The following is a 21,218-nucleotide window of genomic DNA, read 5'->3' as shown; positions in this document are numbered from 1 at the left end:
AAAAAATACTTAAATTTATTAACAATACTGAAAATATTCTCACTTCAAAAAGTACATATTTAAATGTATTCTAGTACAACAAAAAGGTGACAAAGTTGTATCACTGTTTTTGCAAAGCTTTTTGCTCAGATAAAGGACCTACATATCAGTAGACTTGATAGATGCCCTGTTGCATGCTTGTGGGTAGTTTTGTACAAAACTATAGTTTTGTGCCAATTTCTCCTTCACAATTTGTTAAGGCATACAATATATCTCAAGATTTCCAAAGCATATTGTATATATGGTAGACCCTATGTAGAGAGGATTTATAGAATGTCATAAAGAATTCTACATAAGAAGGCATGGATAGGTTGCAAACAGCACCTTTGAGAGGGTACCCACTTCAATGAAATTACAGAACCACTGAAGTATTAAAATGTTATTTATTTATTTTATTTCTGTGAAACACAGTTATTACCTATTGTGTAAATGGAAAGAAAAGACAACATTTTAATGTGTATAGTTTAACTTTTTCTGTCTTTGAAAAAGAAAAATGACAATACATGAAAACTCTTTTTTTAATTTCTTGGTTTTTTTTCAAATTAGTTACATGGAAGTTCTAGTACCTGACCTATCTAGATAAAACTGGTAGAAGTCTCAATAAAATGACAGTTCATAGACAACTGGTACATGGATTTGTAAATACTGTGAGTCCCATCATGTTCCCTGAAACATAACATAGCATAGCATATTTCAAAAGCCTAATGTAGCAGAGGAAATAAAATGAAAGTTTCTGCTATTATCCAGGAATGGTGTTAGAAAAATTTCCACTATAATGTACCATTCTTACAGATTACAATAAAACCCAACTGAAGAGAATTTTTTTCTTTTTGGATCTCCACACCTATTTCTAGACAAACTTTTCTATTTTTCTGAGTTTTAACATTAACCAGAGCCTTAGATAAAAACACAAATTTCATTTCAACATTTTGTAGCAAAGTTAATAGCATGTAATAAATACAATCTCCTCAAATTAGAGTCTGATTTGGTTGCTTTTTGTTCATGGTGGATGGATAATAATAGAAAAGTATAAAAGTTTCCCCGAGGCATGGGGGTCACTGAAAATATATATGACATTATTCAAATATAGTCAGTGGTTTTTTATTTGCAGGATACATAAAATTAATGTAATTTCTAAGAATTAGGCCATATTTAGAATTTGATCTTTACAACTATCACCATAGTCATTTACATACTGTGTCTGTGGAAATACAGGCAACGAAAATACAGAGCTTTATACATAGAGAATCAGCTATGAGTCATTACTTCTAGAAACCTCACAAATATTTCACTCTAAATAAAACTTATACATTGTTAAAAAGGAACTAACATACTCCATCACAAACATTTTGCATACATATGTACATGAGCATATGTATATTCCATATAGAGGAGCCATCAGATTGTAGATCTCACAAAATCAAGCCAATGTAGATTCCATTGAAAAGAATGGCTTGCCAGGTGTCCTTTCAATTCTATTTGAAAGGCTTTGCATTGTTGAGCATCAAAATGTTATTAAAGAGTATCCCAAAATTAAACATTTGTAAGAACATTTTTTTTACTCAGCCTGCAACTGCTTTCCAGGTTAGTTCAGCTTCTAGTCAGATATACATCCAAGTCGTACAAAATGATCGGTAAAGAAAATGAAAATTCAAAGGTGCCGCAAAATAGGGCTTTGCAAAGTAATCCATGGTACTGAGTGGTTAATTTAAAAACCCTATTTTTTTTCTCAGTTTGAAGTTTTTAAACCTTGCGGATGGTTGGAGTAGGAAAAAGGAAATTTACTAGGCAGTACAAAGGAAATCTTGTTGTCCTCTATTGTGGCAGTGGGGGTGTTACCCAATCCTAACTTATCTATGTTGATAAAGGAAATCAAAAGCAGAGTAACAAGAAAAAAGTTCCTGTCAAATCAAAAGGTACCCATCCTTACCTTAATAGTGCTGGCCATAGTGCATTCAAGTTTATTAATCGTTAATTATTGATAATAATAATTATTGCTTCTCTCTGACCAGAAAGTAGTTTTGATGAGGTTGTTTAAAGCGGATGAGATTGTGCTAAGTCTGGGAAATGAAGTCAGCCAATGGCAGGAAGAGGTTTCTATTGGTCCTGGCTACATGACTCGAAGAAACAGGATATTTGGGAGCAGAGAGATAAGAGACCCTAAAAACAATGTTGTTTTTCTTGACTACATACAGCCAAGATTTGTTTTTTTTTCCTAATTAAAAAAGAAGTGTCAATTGCTAGTGACTGGCTGCTTGGGCAGGTGTGATTGGCTGTGCACTGTGTGTAACATTCTGCACTGAAGCAGGATGCAGGTGATGGTCCAACTGGGCCAAGTACTGTGCAATTTCACATAGGCTAGTCCCTGGGGACCCACATATTTAATATGTCTACCAAACAGTATTGACAGTCTCTGTCTTGTCAAACCTCCTACATCATCATTAATAAGGAATCAGATAAATTAAGGTTTCCTGGCCTTATGACTTTCTCATGAAAGAAAGCTTTCAGGTAACATTCATTTAACAGAGTCAAGAGATATTTATTAATAGTTCTTTTTTTAATATTTTCAAGTTTCTAGTCAATATCTAAACCCCCAAACATCTTAAATATCCCTTTTACTTTTTCTCCTTCGATGTGTACAAATTTAAAGACTCTAGGACTTTGTGAATCAAAGTAAACAAAATGGGGAAAGTATCTTTTTATCAAGTTTACTAAAAATCCAAATATATATCCAAAATTTCTTCAGTTCACTACAATCACACAATGCCACTGGGAATATTGCCACTTGGCACAAGTCACAAAGGCAAAGAAATTTGGACACCCATGGGATTTTGCCTGTACGTTATGTGAAATGATTAATTAAGAAATTTTCAAAACTGAATCCATAAGTTCAGGGTCACATTTTTTTTTGTTTCTCTTTCTCCTGATAGCAACAACAACAACTACAATAGAAGCTAACATTTAGACAATGAATACAGACATGCACATTACTTAGAGAATTTCCTACATAACTTTTATTACTCATTTTCAGGAAATGACATACTCTGGCAGTAACATTTTGCCTAGACAGGCTACAGGAAAGTTACACAAGTAAAAAGGTGTGGCCCAAATATGTAACAGAAGAGAACACAATAGAGTCAAATCCTGAATCAAAGTTGACTAAGAGTTTCAGCTAATTGATCAAGAAGCTGATTTGATGAAGCCATAAAGGCTACACAATTCGACACAGATCACAGGACTCATTTTTGTAAATTAGACTATTTATATTTTGTCTACCTTAAGAAACAAACCCCCAGAAAGCTGATTTCACCTTTGTGCCAGGCCAAGAAAGATGACTTGTATGAATTTTTTTGTTTTCTGTGTGAAAATCAAAACCTGACCAGTTTATAACAATTGTATTTGGTGGGAATGTTGATTTCCTCTCCTTTCATCTCCAAACAATGAGGGAGATGAGTAGCTGATTAGAAATTCACTTCCCCTAAGTTTTCAAAACACTTGGAGCTGTTTTATATGGGTAATTTCCACCCAATGTCCTTCAGTTTCTTTTCTTTCATAGTTTGAAATTACACTGTAGCATACTGTGTTCTACTATGGTTGTACTTAACTACAATTTTTAAAGTACAATTCAATAATAAGGAAAAATGGACAAAAGAAAATTCTTCATTATCTCATACAGTTGACTCCTCTCCATTTCTTCATAACTCAACATATTCTTTGTCTCTGTACTAGAAAGATCAAGGATTTTATTTCTATTGCATTGTTCCAGACTAATAGAGCACTGTAACCCTTCATTTTCCCTGGCTCAAATGTAATGTGACTGAAAAATTAAATAGCTACATGTAAGTTTTTTTCTGAGTCAATGTAAATTCTTCTTCACTGGGCAAAAAAAAAATCTAAAACTGTATTTCCTTTAAAATATGTATTAATTTAAAAATAGAAAGGCCCTAATTAATTCCTGTGCATTTTAGTGTTTTTAATAGGAACGAGTGTTGTATTTTGTCAAAAGTTGTTGGTTTTTTTGCATCTGTTGAGAAAATCATCCGATTTCTGCTGGGGTTGTTATTGATATGGCCAATTATGTCGATAGTTTTCCTAATACTGAACCAGTCTTGCATTCCTGGTATAAATCCCACCTGGTGATAGTGTATGATCTTTTTTATATATTTCTATAATTTTCTTGCTAGTATTTTACTTAAAATGTTTGCATTGATTGTTCATAAGGGAAATTGGGCTATATGTTTGTTTCTCTGTTTTTAGTCTTCCTTGTTTAGGTATCAGAAACATAGTTAAGTCATAAAGGAAATTTGGTAGGACTCCTTTTTTGACTATTTTTCCAAATATTTTGTATACTATTAGAATTAATTGTTCTTAAAATTGGTAGAATTCACTTGTGAATCCATCTAGGTCTAGGGATTTTTTCTAAGGGAGCTCATTGATGGCTTGTTCAATTTCTTTTTCTAAGTAAGATAGGGTTATTTAAGTATTCTATTTTCTTTTCTGATAATCTGGACAATTTATGTTTTGTAAATGGTCATCCATTTCATTGAAATTGTTAGATTTATTAGCATATAATTGGGCAAAATAGCTCCTACTAATTGCTTTAGTTTCCTTTTCATTGGTGATGAATTCATCCCTTTCATTTTTGATACTGGTAATTTGGTTTCTTCTTTCTTTTTTTAAAATTAAATTAACCAATGGTTTATCTATTTTGTTGGTTTTTTTATAAGACCAGCTATGAGTTTTATTTATTGGTTCAGTGATTTTCTTACTTTTAATTTTATTAATCTCTCCTTTGATTATCAGGGTTTCCAACTTGGTGCTTAATTGCGGATTTTTAATTTGTTCTTTTTCTAATTGTTTTAGTTCATGTCCAATTCATTGATCTCCCCTTCCTCTATTTTTTTTTTGATGTCAGCTTTAGAGATATACATTTTCCCCTAAGTACAACTTTGGTTGCATCCCATAAATTTTGGTATGTTCTCTTCTTGTTGTTATTCTCTTTAATGAAACTATTGTTTCTATGATTTGTTCTTTGACCCACTTATTCTTTAAGATTAGATTATTTAGCTTCCAATTAATTTTTAATTTATGCTTCCATGGCCCTTTATTGGATGTAATTTTTATTACATTATGATCTGATAAGGATGCATTTAATATTTCTGCTTTTCTACAGAAATTGTGAGGTTTCATAACCTAATACATGGTTGATTTTTGTACTGCTGAGAAAAAGATAGTTACATTTCTATCCCAAATCAATTTTCTCCAGTGACCTATCATATCTAATTTTTCTAAAATTCTATTTACTTCCTTAACTTCTTTCTCGTTTATTTTATGGTTAGATTTATTTAGTTCTGGGAGGGGAAAGTTGAGGTCCCCCACTGGCACAGTTTTGCTGTCTATTTCCTACTGTAATTCATTCAAGTTTTCCTTTAAGAATTCTGATGCTATGCCATTTGGTGCATATACGTTAAGTATTTGTATTACTTCATTGTCTATGGTACTTTTAATTAGATCTATCTTTGCTTTTTGTTTTGTCTAAGATAGTGATTGCTACAATTGTTAGGTTTTGTTTTGTATTTTTTTACTTCAGCCAAAGCATAGTAGATTCTGCTCCAACCTCTTTTTATTTTTAATTATGTGTCTCTCTGCTTCAAGTGTCTTCCTTGTAAATACCATATTGTGTGATTCAAGTTTTTAAACCATGTTGCTCTCCACTTCTGTTTTATAGGTAAGTTCATCTCATTCTCATTCAGAGTTATCATACTTTTCCCCCCTGTTTATCCTCTCCTTTCTCCTTCCACCCTTTACCTCCTCAAAAGCATTTTGCTTCTGACCACTGTCTCCCCCAATCCATCCTCCCTGCCATCCTCTCCTTTCTCCTTCCACCCTTTACCTCCTCAAAAGCATTTTGCTTCTGACCACTGTCTCCCCCAATCAATCCTCCCTGCTATCAGCAGCCTCCTCTTATCCTCCTCCCTTTCTACTTCCCTATAGGGTAGGATAGACTTCCATACCCAAATGAGCAAATTCTGATGAGAGTAAGGTTCAAGCTTTGCCCCTCAACTTACAGCTCTTTTGCACCTCTTTTATGTGAGTTATTTACCCCATTCTACCTCTTCTTTCCCCCTTCTCCCAGCGCACCCCCCTTTCTAACCTCCTAACTTTTTTTTAGATATCATTCCATCATAGTCTGTCTATGTGCTCTCTATGAATACTCTTTCAAACTGCCCTAATAATGAGAAAGTTATTATGAGTTACAAATCTCTCCACATGGGAACATAAATTATTTAACCATATCAAGTCCCTTGTAATTTCTCTTTCTTATTTACTTTTTTATGCTTCTCTTGAGTCTTGTATCTGAAATCCAAATATTCTATTCAGCTCTGGTCTTTTCATCAGGAATGTTTGAAAGCTCCTAGTTTCATTAAAAATCCATTTTTCCCCAAAGGATTATACTCAATTTTGCTGGGTAGGTGATTCTTGGTTGTAATCCTAGCTCTTTTGCCATCCAGGACGCCATATTCCATGTCCACCAATTCTTAAATGTAGAAGCTGCTAAATCTTGTGTTATGCTGACTTTGGCTCCATGATATCAGAAATGTTTTTTTTTTCTGTATGCTTACAATATTCTTCTGGAATTTTTGTATCATATTCCTAGGAGGTTTTATTTTGGGATCTCTTTCAGGAGTTAATTGGTAGATTCTTTCAATTTCTATTTTACCTTCTACTTCTAACATATTAAGTCAGTTTTCTTTGATCATTTCTTGATAGGTGAAGTCTAGGATCTTTTGTTGATTATGGCTTTCAGGTAGTCCAATAATTCTTAAGTAATCTCTCCTTAATCTATTTTCCAGATCAGTTGTTTTCCCAATGAGATATTTCACATTTTCTTCTATTTTTTCATTCTTTTTATTTTGTTTCATCATTTCTTGATGTCTCATGGAATCATTACCTTCTACTTGCCCAATGCTAATTTTTTAAGGCATGGTTTTCTTCAGTGAGGTTTCATATCTCCCTTTCCACTTGGACAATTCTACTTTTTAAGTTCTTTTCTTCGTTGAATTTGTGTATCTATTTTTTTCATTTGGCCAACTTTACTTTCTAAGGAGATCTTCTCTTTAGTAGATTTTTGTGTCTCTTTTACCATTTATCCTGTTCTGTTTTTAAAATTATTTTGTTTCCAGTATTTTTGTGCCTCCTTTTCTAAGCTGTTGACTCTTTTTTCATAATTTTCTTGCACCACTCTAATTTCTTTTCCCAATTTTCCTCTACCTCTCTTATTTGTTTTTTTTCAATTATTTTTGAGGTCTTCTGGGACCTGAGACCAATTCACATTTTTCTTTTAGGCTTTGCATGTAGTTGCTTTGATTTTGCTGTCTTCTTCTGAGTTTGTGTTTCAATCTTTGCTTTAACCACAGTAATTTTCTATGGTCAGGTTCTTTTTCATTGTTTGCTCATTTTCCAGTTTATTTCTTGGCATTGAACTTTATGTTAAAATTGGGCTGTGCTTCTGGAGTGGAGGGGACACTGTCCCAATTTCAGAGTTTTTGTACTGATGTTTTCAGAAATAACTCTGAGGTTGGCAAGCTCTCAGTTCTTCCAAGGAGGTATGACCCAAAGAGAGGTTGGTCACTGCTCTCCTGGCCTGTGTTCTAATCTGTAAGTGACCACAAAAACTCTATTCAGTCCTAGAACTATGCAGGGCTCCTGCTTCAGCTAGTACTCCACCTTGCCCTGGGAATCTAACCCAGAACTACATATGGGCAATGCAACAGAGTCCAGCAGAGGGTCCCCTGTAATCTTCTTCTGACCAGTTGTCTCATCCTCTTACTGTCTGTGGGCTGAGAGCTCTGGAAATCACCAACACTTCTTGATTCAGTCACACCTAAGGTCGGCTACTGGTTTGCCTGGCATCATTCTGTTTACACACATTTTCTTTGTGTTTTAATAGCATGGCAAAAACCTGTAAGGCTGAAAACTCTTTTATAAAAAAATTATTTTTCTAAAGGTGAGATAATAGCATAAATTTGCTATATGTTGTCTCCAACATGACACATTAACTCTTTGAAAGCATGAGTCCTGGAATACAAAAAATTCATGAAAGTTTTAAGAAAAGGATGTGCTTGGATCTTTGGGGAGAATCACTATATTTTTAGCCACCTGGAGCTGACCTGCAGTGGAAAATTACACTAGGAACTTTAGGGCTGATAGAGGCTTTCCCATTGTAAGCAAGGATTCTCATAAGAACATAACAATTTTTAGGTTTGTAGGAATTATATATAGTGGTTATAGTAATGAGGTTGATGTACATGTTGCCAGAGCTAGCTCCATATTTGGGAGGCTCCAAAGAAAGATATTAAAGAGAAGAAGTATTAGACAGCCTACCAAACTGAAGGTCTACATGCTGACCTCGTTGCTGCATGCCTGTGAAACCTGGACAATCTACAGTGCCAAGCCAGTACACTGAATCATTTCCATTTGAATTGTCTTAGGGAGATTCTGAAGTTCACCAGGCAAGATGAGATATCAGACACAGAAGTCCTTTCTCAAGCCGAATTTCCAAGAATTTAAACTCTACTGCAGAGAGCACAACTCTGATGAACACTCTAAAGGTCTCTCTGAAGAACTTTGGAATCTATTGGGAGACATGGGAGATACTAGCATGTGTGCCCATATCAAAGAAGGTGATGTAGTCTATGAGCAAAGTAGAATTGCAGTAGCTCAAGGGAAACATGAGATGTACAAATTTATAATTATTTCCACTCCTAATGTTCATGTGGACTATTTGTGCCTCACCCACTGTAGAGCCTTCTAAGCTCATATTGGTGGGCTTAGCCACTGTCAGACACACTGTACCTTGACCCTGAGATAGTGATGTCATTTTGGTCCTCTTTGAGAACAAAGGATGAAAACCAACCAACCAGAGTGCTGATGGACTTGGAGTCAGAAAAAACTTTTATTCAAATCCTATCTCTGACACTCAATACCTGTATAACCATGTCAAGTCATGTAACCTTTATGAGCTTTAGGTTGTATAGTTTGGTAGAGGGATTTTTTAGGGCAGTTGGGTGATTTTCTTAATCCTACAGAGAGAATTCATAAGATACTGATTTTGTTCTGAGATAACGTGACTCAAGCCCATCCTTGGGTAACTTAAATTTGATAAAAGAATGAACTAAGACACAGAAATGGGCCATTTGACAGTTAACCAAAGGAGATTTGCAAAGCCATAATAAGAGCATATTTAAGGAAGCCATGCATTAAGGATATCTGAAGTTGATTCAGCTGCACAATGCTCCCTTGCCTGAATTCCCCATTGTGATCTGCCAACCAAGCATCTGATAGCACCTGAAGCACTTTATGTCTATTTCAGACTCGGGTGATCAAGAAATTATATCAACAGCCTGAGCATTTAATCCTCAGAGCCAATTAAGTCTCAAGGATGGCTTCAATGTATTTTGAGGAAAAAAATATCACTCCCACATGTTTGATATAGCTTAATCTTCAGGCACATGGATGATACAGTGAATAGAATGCTGAGCCTGGAGTCAGGAAGACTCATCTTCCTGAATTCAAATCCAGCCTTAGACACTTACTAGCTGTGTGATCCTGGGCAAATTACTCAAACCTATGTTTGTCTCAGTTTCCTCATTTGTAAAACGATCTTGAGAAGGAAATGGCGAACTATTCCAGTATCTTTGTCAAGAAAACCCCCAATGGGATCATGAAGAGTCAGACACAACTAAGGAATGACCGAGTGAAAAGCTTCACTTCTCTGTTTATCCCAAATTAAATATATCTTTAATTGGTGTTCAGGGCAAAAGAAACCTTTGAAGATATTATTGAGTTGTTTCACTTGTAACAGTATTAAAACTTTATAGGCTATGTGTAGAGGCTTGGAAACATGTACAGAGTACCTGCAGAGGCTTCTCTTCATCTGGAGAACTGGGGAAATCTGCTCTAGAGGGCATAAGGCATTAGAAAAGTGCCTTGTAGAGAGTATAGAGCATGTCTAGACATTTTGAAACTGACCAACAACAGCTACTGGAGAGAACAAGCTTTGTTTGACTGCAGAGACATTCACAAAGTTCTGTTAATTTCAGCTACCTCCTCTACATATTTCTTTTTTGTCTTTAAACTCATGGTATCTGGTGAGAGACCATACTGACTTTGGGGGCTTTGGAAGGCTATGAGAACAAGTCACAAGAATCTGGAAGTCAGAGCTTAAGCTAGATTTTATAGCCAGCATAGCACTGATGTACTGAGGAGTGACTTTTAGATGTTATCTTCAGAACCCCAGGCCAATAGGAGCTGAGATGCAGGCTCATTCAGGAGTTATCCCATACATGAAAATGAACTGGTAGGAGCAATGCTATGCAGGAACTGAGCTAAGTTTCTAACCTACTCTCCCAGAGACATAAGTAGTTAGGGTAAAATATGCCCCTGAGGTGCTAGGTTCATTTTTGTTATAACTTTGAAGTAAATATCGCTTTGTAAAATCTAACCAAAAGAGGTTAAATGGAACTGGGATAAGGGATCAAGTTTACGGCAGTGGAAAAGAAACTATCCCAATCCCTCGGGGTACCCTAGGACCTGAAGGCAAATGTAGTCAACTTGGATTTGGCAGTATGTGCCAGAGCATGCACATTACATATGGTTTGATCATGCATTTAAAAATTTTCAGAAAGTTACACATATCTTTATGCTGAATAATAAATCAATATGAATAACATCCTTAGGACATTAACTTCTTTATGTGGATCCATATTTCTTCTAATTTGATAACGAATGTAAGTCATTTTGCCAAATTGAATAGAGCAAAGGTTTTATAAATATACTTTTATGAACAAGTTGATATGTTCTATCTATGCCAGGTTTGACCTATGGTACTCCATATACTTTTAAAATATAGTCATACAATTTGAAACTATGTCCCCAAAGCAAGTAAACTATGCATACTCTTTGATACAATGATATCACTGAGAAAGTAAAGAAAGAAGAAAAGAACCCATAGGTATGAAACTATTTATAGCAGCTCATTTCATGGAAACTGAAGAGGTGCTGAATGGTATAACAAGTTAGGGTTACCTGGGAAGACATGTGTGAACTGATGCAAAATGAAGTGAGCAGAACCAGGAGAACAATTTATACAATAATAAAGCTGTAAAGACAAACAACTTTGAAAGATTTAGGACCTCTGGTAAACGCGATGGAGTAGAGCAAGAGGACTTATGATGAAATATGCTATCTACCTGCATATAGAGAGATAATAGACTCAGTGTATAGATCAAAATACATATGCATTTATACACATGTGTGTATGTATGTATGCATGTATTTATAGATATGACATGGCTAATGTGGAAATTTGTTTTTACTGAATATACATATTTGTAATGAGTTTTGTTTCTTTTGCTTTCTCAACGAGTGAGGCGAGGAGAGGTGGAAGGAAAACAATTCAGAACTGGAAATTAATTAAAATTGAGTCTTAAAATAAATTAATAAAAATATAAAATTTAGGCATGCACTGCTTGTCAACATAGGAAAGCAGAGTGCTGCTTATAAATCTATTAATAATACCTATCCAAAATTAAACTAAGAAAAAGACAATTTTGAAGTAACTAGCTTTAGAAAAGCTCTTCTTATACTACTAAATGAATTTGATACATATATTTATTTATTCACAAATTTATTTGCTTGTTTGTTGCACAACATATAAGTGAAGGGACAAATCTGTGATTTTATTGGTTTCCCTGTACTGATGCAGATCAACAATTCAACCATAATTTATAACCTTAAACAGCTGTCTGAGACACTATCACTAATATCACTAAACAGAGGTTCAGACGTTTAATATGTGCCAGAGACAGGACCTGAGGCCAAGTCTACAATTCTGGCCCTCAATCTGCTATGCTTCCTTTTAGCTAATCAGTTACTCAACTTCATAGTTTCCAGCTTTGGGCTCTCAAAGTGATTAATCTTGACTCTTCTTGGCAATTACAGAAGGATACCACATAGCACTAGACTTATCCTAGAACATATTGTGTTCTAAGACTTCAGTTGAAGGAAAGAAAACATTTCCTTTTGAATTTATTATAAATAATGTGTCAAAATAAGCAATAAATGTTCACCTGGCATTTTGGTTAAGGTATATGCATATAAATTTCTTGTCCATATACAGACTGAGAAATAACTCTTCCTCAAGTGACAAGTACTTAGGATGAATTGATTTTATGGAGCAATAAAGTATCTACTATGGGTTTTCCTAGATGGAAACTAGAAAAAATCTCTGACTTATGCTTCCATTGTTACTAGGGGATGTTATATGTGCCAAGATCCTTTAAACTGTTGCTATGTTCTTACTATGGAGATATCTTTTTTTAATTCATTGAAAATCAAATTAAATCCAACAGTGTTTTATTCTAAAACAATGTTCCAAGCAGGTTGCACAGTAAATAGAGTGCTAGGCCTCAACTCAGAAAGTTGTTATTGTTCAGTCATGTTTGATTCTTCATGACCCCATGGACCATTGCATGCCAGTACTGTCCATGGGGTTTTCTTGACAAAGATACTGGAGTGTTTTCCCTTTTCCTTCTGTAGTAGATTAAGGTGAACAGATGTTAAGTGACTTGGCCAGGGTCATGCAGCTAGTAAGTGTCTAAGGCTATATTTGAACTCAAGTCTTCCTGACTTCAGGCACAACACTATATCCACTGGGCCACCTAGCTGCTTCCCAAGTCAGGAAGACTTGAGTTCAAATCTGTAAGACTTTGGGCAAGTCTCTTAAGCTCTATTTGCCTGTTTCCTCATCTACTAATAGAGGATAATAATAGCCCTACCTCCTAGTCTTGTTGTAAAGATCAATTGAGATAATATTTGGAAAGTGTTAAGCATACTTCCTGGCACATAGTAAGTGCAATAAATATGCTAGCTATTATTATTCTAGAATGAGTTTTTTAAAATAAATTCTATTTTATTACATTGAATGAAGATATGTGTTTCTGGAACCAGACGTCTAAAAGGAATATAAGTTATTTTTTAAATTTATTAGTTTCTTGTTGAATAGGAGAGTTTTGAAAAGAAATGTGGTTAATGATAATGATATCAAAAAAGAAGGAAAAATTGATGAATCATTTAAAAATGCAAATAAAGGAGCAAAAGAAAATTCAGAATGAAACCAAGACAAGTAGAGTAGTGTTGGAACTACCCATGTTAAATTTGAAATATAGATGTTTTAAAAGCTGTATTTTTGTAGATTCACAATTTCATATGGTGGTCCTCTTTTTCCTGTTCTTTGAGTGTGGAAATGTTCTTGTTTGTTGATGCTTATCAAGTTCATAGTAATAAAATGGAAAATTTAAAAATAACAGTTCATAGATTTGTTGCAAAACAGTGGAATTCCTTATCTTTTAATCTCACTAATTTATTCGGAATAAATTCCAAATATAAAAATGGGTTACATCTTCTTAGGATTTCAGACTTAGAATTTTATGATTATCAAGTCCAATCTCAGTCTTGGAGAGGTGAAAAGACTTTCCTGAGGTCATCCTAGAATGACCAGTACTAGAACTCCACCCAGTACTAGAACTCATCTCCTGACCTTATTTTTACCACACCTGCCTTCTAGTCTCATAAAAATTCTGAGAAGATTTATAGTCACCTAATATTTTATTGATATGTTAGTGAATTTATTCTTAATTAAATAGAATATGGAACATATTTCTTTTCAAAGACTTTTTCCAGCTGGGGAGCAGAGCCAAGATGGTGGTGTAAAAGCAGAGCTTTGCTTGAGCTCTCCCCCAAGACCCTCCAAATATCGGTAAAAATTTCTCTAAACAAATTCTAGAGCTGCAAAACCCACAAAATGACAGAGTGAAACAAATTTCCAGCCCAATACAACCTGGAAGGTCAACAGAAAAGGTCTATTGCACCAGGCTTGGAGAGGAGTGCTGGAGCAGGCCTCACGGGACTGAATCACTGCCAGCTTTGGAAGTTTCCAGACTTCTCAACCCACAAATTCCAAAGCCAATGTAGAAGGTCAGTGGTAAAGGTCTCTCTGGACTCAGTGAGACAAGAGTGTGGTCTGGCCTCAGCCATGAGGTAACAGAGATGGTAGCAGCAGCAGCAGCAGCAGCAGTGGCTGCTTTTGGAGCTCCAGGAAGAAAAACAGTGGAGAGATCAAGCAGCTGATCAGAGAAGGATTGCAGGAATCTCTTTGCTGGTACTGAGGCAGGATTCTCTTGCTTTGCCCTGCTTGGATCTGGGTCACAGTCCTGGGTGGTGGTCCTGGGGTGAGGAGTGCTGGTGTGGCAGAGCTTATGGCTGTGGTGGAGAGGGGCTCCTCCTTACAGTTCCAAGGCAGAAAAGAGTGCTTGTGGTCACTCACAGACCAGGAAAGCACAGGCCAGAAAAGGAGGAAACACCTCTCTTTTGATCATTCTAACTTGGAAGAACTGAAAATTTACAGGCCCCTAGAAGTATTTCTGAAAATAGCTGCACAAAACCCCTGAAGTTTGGGACAGGACGCCATACACACTGGAAGCAGAGTCCTACCTTAAAAAAGAATTCTAAAGTCAAGTATTTGGCTGGGAAAATGAGCAAACAGTGTAAAAAAAAACTCAGAATATAGAATCTTACTTTGGTGACAAAGAAGATCAAAACATACAATCAGAAGAAGACAAGAAATCCAAAGCTCCTACATCAAAAGCCTCCAAGAAAAACATGAATTGGTCACAGGTCATGGAAGAGCTCAAAAAGGATTTTGAAAATCAAGTAAGAAAAGTAGAGGAAAATTGAAAAGAGACATAAGAGTGATGCAAGAAAATCATGAAAAACAAGTCAACAGCTTGCTAAAGGAGACCCAAAAAATACTGAAAAAAAATCTAAAAAAAATGGACTAACCCAAATGGCAAAAGATGTCCAAAAAGCCAATGAGGAAAAAAAATGCCTTAAAAAGCAGAATTGGCCAAATGGAAAAAGAGGTCCAAAAGATCACTGAAGAAAATAATTCCTTAAAAATCAGAATGGAGAAAATGGAAGCTAATGACTTTATGAGAACTTAAGAAATAGAAACAAAAAGTGAAAAAAATAGGAGACAATGTGAAATATCTCATCGGAAAAACAACTGACCTGGAAAATGGATTCAGGAGAGATAATTTAAAAATTATTGGACTATCTGAAAGCCATGATCAAAAGGAGAGCCTAAACATCATCTTTCAAGAAATTTTCAAGGAAAACTGCCCTGATATTCTAGAACTAGAGGGTAAAATAGAAATTTAAAGAATCCACTGATCACTTCCTGATAGAGATCCCAAAAGGAAAACTCATAGGAATATTGTAGCCAAGTTCCAGAGTTCCCAGGTCAAGGAGAAAATATTGCAAGCAGCCAGAAAGAAACAAGTCAGGTATTGTAGAAACACAATCAGGATAACACAAGATTTAGTAGCTTCTACATTAAGGGATCAGAGGGCTTGGAACATGATATTCCAGAGGTTGAAGGAGCTAGGATTAAAACGAAGAATCACTGACTCAGAAAAACTGCATATAATCCTTAAGGGGGAAAATGGATATTCAATGAAATAGAGGACTTTCAAGCATTCTTGATAAAGAAGACCAGAGCTGAATAGAAAATTTGAATTTCAAATACAATAATAAAAAGAAGCATGAAAAGGTAAACAGGAAAGAAATTATAAGGGACTTATTAAAGTTGAAGTGTTTACATTCCTACATGGGAAGATGATATTTGTGACTCATGAGACCTTTGTTGTTATTATGGTAGTTGGAGGAAATTATATATATATATATATATATATATATATATATATATATATATATATATATATACACACACATATGTATGGATGATATCTAAAAAAAATTAAAGTGTGAGAGAGGAATATATTGGGAGAATGAGAAAGGGAGAGATAGAATGGGGTATATTATCTCACATAAAAGAGGCAAGAAAAAGAGGGGAAGAGGGGGGAGGTGAGAGGGAACAAGTGAACCATACTCTCATTGGAGTTGGCTTAAGGAAGGAATAACATATACACTCAATTGGGTATCTTACCCTACATGAAAGTAGTGGGGGAATGGGATAAGAGGGGAGGGATGATCGAAGGGAGGGCAGATTGGAGGAGGGTTTAGTTAGAAGAAAACACTTTTGAAAAGGGATAGGGTCAAAGTAGAGAACAGAATAAATGGTGGACAGGATAGAATGGAGGGAAATATAGCTGGTCTTTCACAACATGACTATTATGGAAGTGTTTTTCATAACTACACATGTATAGCCTATATTGAATTGTTTGCCTTCTTAATGAGGGTAGGTGGTAAGGCAAGAAGGGAGAGAATTTGGAACTCAAAGTTTTAAAAAACAAATGTTAAAATTATTTTTACATGTAACTGGGAAATTAGATATACAAGCAATGGGGTATAGAAATCTATCTTGTTACAAAAAAGTAGGGGGAAAGGGTATAAGGGGAGAGAGTTGATAGAAGGGAGGGCAGACTGGGGGAAGGGGTAATCAGAATTCATGCAATCTCATGGAGGAGGAGAGAGATGGGGAGAAAATTTGGAACTCAAAATCTTGTGGAAATGAATGTTGAAAACTAAGAATAAATTAATTTTTTTAAAAAGAAACATATAATCTAAACAACCTAATTTCAAAAGACAGTTTGAACAAAGCACAACTAAACTGCTACAGAAGAAAGGATTAGGACCAGGTGGACTTGTAAATGAATGCTACCAAATATTTAAAGAAGACATAATTCTATTTAGGGGAAGCTAGAGACAGCTCCAACCAATTGTGAAAGTGTAAGTGTTTTCAGTTTAAGTGTTTACACCTTGGATATTGGCAAATGCTACAAATTAAGGCTTATTATTAAATTACTACTATATATTGTTATATTATTGTATTATAGTAATATAGTATTATATATTATTAAATCAAAATGTATTATTTTGTTAATTATCTAGACTTAAGAAAGTAATGGAGAGAATATTGATAGTATAGGTTAAATTTAAAAGTCTTTTCTTTAAAACGTATTGAAACCGTTCTTGAGACATGATTGACTCAGAGGACTAAAGGCTCAGGCTATTGCCATCACTTCCTGGTCACACTGAATACAAACACTCATGAGGGGCTGCAGGAATGTTTTGATACATAGCTGGAAATCTGCCTCTGACTACAAAGGGGAAACTCCCTCAGCTGAATCACCTCTGGATGACTTCTGGGTTTATCATTTTTGAATATCCTTTTCCTTCTGTCGCTAAATAAATCACCTTCTCCTGAAAAAAAAAAGGGGAAAAAGACTTTTTTCTTCTGCAGCTTTCTAGATTTGAGATGAATAGACTGTACTTGGTGTAAGTAGAGAACTTGGAGAGGATTGTATAAATTTCAGTGGATCATGCCAATTTTTACCTAAAAGAAATAATGGGAAAAAGTATTCAATCTGAAGTTAGACTGTTGATTTGAATCTTAACTCTTTAACTTTGCATTTCTAGGCCTCAGCTTCCTAATCCATAAAATATAAAGATATGGACTAGATCTCTAAGTTCCTTTCCAGAATGAAATACTATGTTGACATAACATCACTTGATCCTATTGCCTTCTAAGGCTAGCCTGACCCTTTGGGGTTGTATGAGGTTCTTTTAGAATAGCTCAAGAAGTGGCCAATTTTCTGGTAGTCATTTTTCCATACCAAGGGAAAAAATACTATAGTTTTACATATGTATATACATATATATAACTAATATTCATTTAAATATAATAAAAATAAGATTAATCATAATAATGAGGAGGATATTGAGTTTTACCTTGAAAACAAACTAAACATATTGAATATTTTCTCCGATCCTCAAGACCTCTCAAATCCTTCCAAAATAAGATTATTTACAAGAGATAAAGCAATTGCTGTTGTCTCCCCAGACTGAGACACCAAGAACCCAAATGTGTTAACAATCTAAGGAATTAACAGCACAGAAGGCTAATTAATCACTAATCCTCAAGGTGCTCATTCAGCATAAACTCCTCACTAATTCCCACACTTTTTAGCAGAACTGTACTATAATTAATCAATCAATAAACATTTATGAAGCATCTACTATAAGCTAGGCACCATGCTAAACCTTGGATAAAAAAGGAGGCAAAGGTAGATTAGAAAATCATCAGCATAGAGGTGGTAATTAAATCCTAGGGAGCTGATGTGATCTCCAAGTGAAGTAGTATTGAGAAAGAAGAGAAGAAGGTCTAGGACAGAACCCTAAGGGACATCTATGGTAACATGATATGATCTGGAAGAGGATACAGGAAACAGACAAAGAAGGAGAGGTCAGATAAGTAGAAGGAAAACTGGGAAAGACTGATGTCCCAAAAACCAAAGATGAAAGATTAATCAATAATGACAAAGGCTACAGAGAGACTGAGGACAATGAGGATTGAGGAAAGGTCTTTGTGTTTTACAACTAAAAGATCATTAGTAAGCTTGAAGAGAACGGCTTTGGTGGAATGAAAAGGTTGGGAGCCAGATTGTAAAGGGGATATAAAGACAATGAAAGGAGACAAAAATCTACTTATTATAGATGGCTTGTTGAGGACTTTAACTACAAAGGGGAGAAGAGATATAGGATAATAATTTGCAGGATGGAAAAATCATTTGAGTTTTTTTAAGGTTGTTGTGGAAGACATGGGCAAGTTTTTAGGCTGCAAGAAATGTGTTAGAAGATAGGGATTGAAAATAAGTGAAAAAGTAAGGATGAAAGAGGGGGCAACCTGTAGGAGGAGACAGGATGGAATGAGATTGCTTGATAAGTAGAAAGATTAACCTTGGTAAGGAATAAGGCCACTTCATGTAAGACAGGAAGGAAGGAGTGGTAGAAAAAAATCTCAGTAATAGAAGATAAAGAAGAGGAAAGAAGAGGGAATTCACAGAGAATGGCCTCAATTTTTCTGTAAAATATGAGGCAAGGTTCTCAACTGAGAGGGGCAAGGTGGGGAAGTCATGGGAGGCTTGAGGAGAGATGAGAAGTTTGGAAGATCTGCTGTGGAGAGTGGAATAGTAAGTTCATAAGAGTGTGAGGGATATAATTGGACTACAGTGAGGTCCCAGATGAGGTTGTATAACATAATTCTGTAATGGATTTAGAACAATTGGATGAATTTTGGATGAATTTCTACACCTTTTTTCAACAGCACAATATGTCAAAGAGAAGGTATTTGTGGGAATGCTCCAAGGCTGAGAGTTGGCTGAGTAGAGATTAAAGAGGACAGTATAAAGTTGAATTGGTTCATCAAAGAGTCAAGATGGGGAGAAGAAAGAGCAACAGTGCAGGGGAAATGGCCTGGGAAAGAATTGAAGGGTCAAAGGATTGGAGGTCACAGTGGGGACAAAGAGTATGGTTTTGTAAAAGAAGGTGCAGGGAGAGGTGAAAGCCAATAGATTATGGTTAGATAAGGGGATTTGGGGGCAGTTAGATGGTTCAGTGGATAGAGGACTGGGTCTAGAGTCAGGAAGACTCATCTTCCTGACTTCAAATCAAGCCTCAGATATTTACTAGCTATGTGATCTTGGGTAAATTACTTAACCCTGTTTGCCTCAGTTTCCTCATCTATAAAATGAGCTGGAGAAAGAAATGTCAAATCACTCCAGTATCTTTGCCAAGAAAATGTCAAATGGGGTCACAGAGAGTGACACATGACAGAAAACAACTAAACAACAACAAGGAGATTTCAGAATTCTTAAACATAGAGATGGTACATTTGTGAGTGATGAGAAGCTCAAACATGTGATCATATTTGTATGTTTCTGATGCATTGTGGAAGAGTAGCTCATGTGAAGTAAATTGAGGAACTGAGTGGTTATTGGTACTTTAGAGACAACAGGAGCCACGGGTTTGTGTTCTAGGGTCTACTCAGGGATTTTCTTGCTACTGCTCTATTCTCTACCAGCACACCCTCTTGCCCTTAACTAACCATTTTGTGGTAAAAAGCAAAGAAAAAACTCTGCTCTGTCCCTACCCTGTGAAGAAGAGGATGTGGAGATACAAGAAAGCATAAGTGTGCTCTGCCTGGGACAGCAGCAATGCTGTCAGAGAAGTAATGAACAGGGGAAACTAGGGCAGGGTACCAAAAAGTATGGACTGTTCCACCAGACAGGCGACTACCATTCAGCTAGGATCAATTATCTACCCTCAGAAGTCATTTGGGGCAAATAATGGAGCTAGCAAAAAGTCAATTGTCCAGAGTATGGAAGGAAGCTGAGATAGCTTTAAGGCCTAGAATCTCAGAGGGTCTATTATCAAAGAGGAGGGAATTAGAAATTAAGCTATAGAAATCAGAAAATGAACAATAAAACGAAAAAAAGTCTGAAATTACCAAAGATTTCAGGAGGAAGGAAATTTACTTAAAAACCTTGAGCACAAGCAAATGAACCATTAGGGTAAATATTAATAACAGAAAGGAAAAATGAGCTTACATTTCAAAAAGTCCAAAAATAAGTCCGAGAATCTCTGAATAAATATTGCAGGACAAAAAAAGAATGAATGTGGATTTCTAAGAAAGCATAAACAACACCAAGTGGTTCCTAATAGTTCAGGACAGAAATAAGAATGATGAAACCAGAATTTGTAGCCTATACAAGTAGAAATAATCAGTAGAATAAAAAATTTAAATTCTCGTTGGCAAATCACACCGAAGTAAGAGAGAGAGAGAGAGAGAGAGAGAGAGAGAGAGAGAGAGAGAGAGAATGACTGATGAGAATGTGAATCATGGAAGTGATGAACAAACTGGAAGAAGAAAGCTAAAAAACAATAATTTTTAAATGATCTCTATATAAGCAAAACATTGATTTCAAAGACAGGTTATATAGAGACAACTTAAGGAAGATAGGTCTCCTAAAAGAATACAAGTCAAAAACAAACAAACACCATTGTGCAAAAAATAATACAAGAAAAGAGGTGACTCATTTGAGTGCGTGAGGGGCGAATAACAGAAAGGGAGAGAAAATAAAGAAAATAGGGAGGAATGTGTGATGTACTCTTATTGTTCATTTTTAAAAATGCAAGGAAACTTCATCAGTCTCTTAGCAAAAAGAAGACCTATAAAATAGGTGTAATGGTAATTTAAATGGGAATATCTCTCCCATCCATTAATAGGCCCATGTGAACTGCTTATGTCACAGGAAGCC

At 35.5% G+C, this 21,218-nt stretch overlaps 1 protein-coding gene across 1 annotated transcript in view; it reads right to left on the bottom strand.

The window, feature by feature from the left end:
- ERG (ETS transcription factor ERG) overlaps positions 1–2,035 on the bottom strand; it is a 136,704-nt gene extending 134,669 nt beyond the window's left edge. Inside the window, exon 1 of the mRNA XM_036746895.1 lies at positions 1,970–2,035. Coding sequence (XP_036602790.1) covers positions 1,970–1,987 — 18 coding nt within the window. The 5' untranslated portion in view covers positions 1,988–2,035. The remainder of the gene's footprint in view (positions 1–1,969) is intronic.
- Positions 2,036–21,218: the final 19,183 nt, after the last annotated feature.

Source organism: Trichosurus vulpecula, chromosome 2 (assembly GCF_011100635.1).
Source record: "Trichosurus vulpecula isolate mTriVul1 chromosome 2, mTriVul1.pri, whole genome shotgun sequence".
NCBI lineage: Eukaryota > Metazoa > Chordata > Mammalia > Diprotodontia > Phalangeridae > Trichosurus > Trichosurus vulpecula.
Note: the sequence above shows the minus strand (reverse complement) of the source record. Positions and strands in the feature narration are given on the sequence as shown.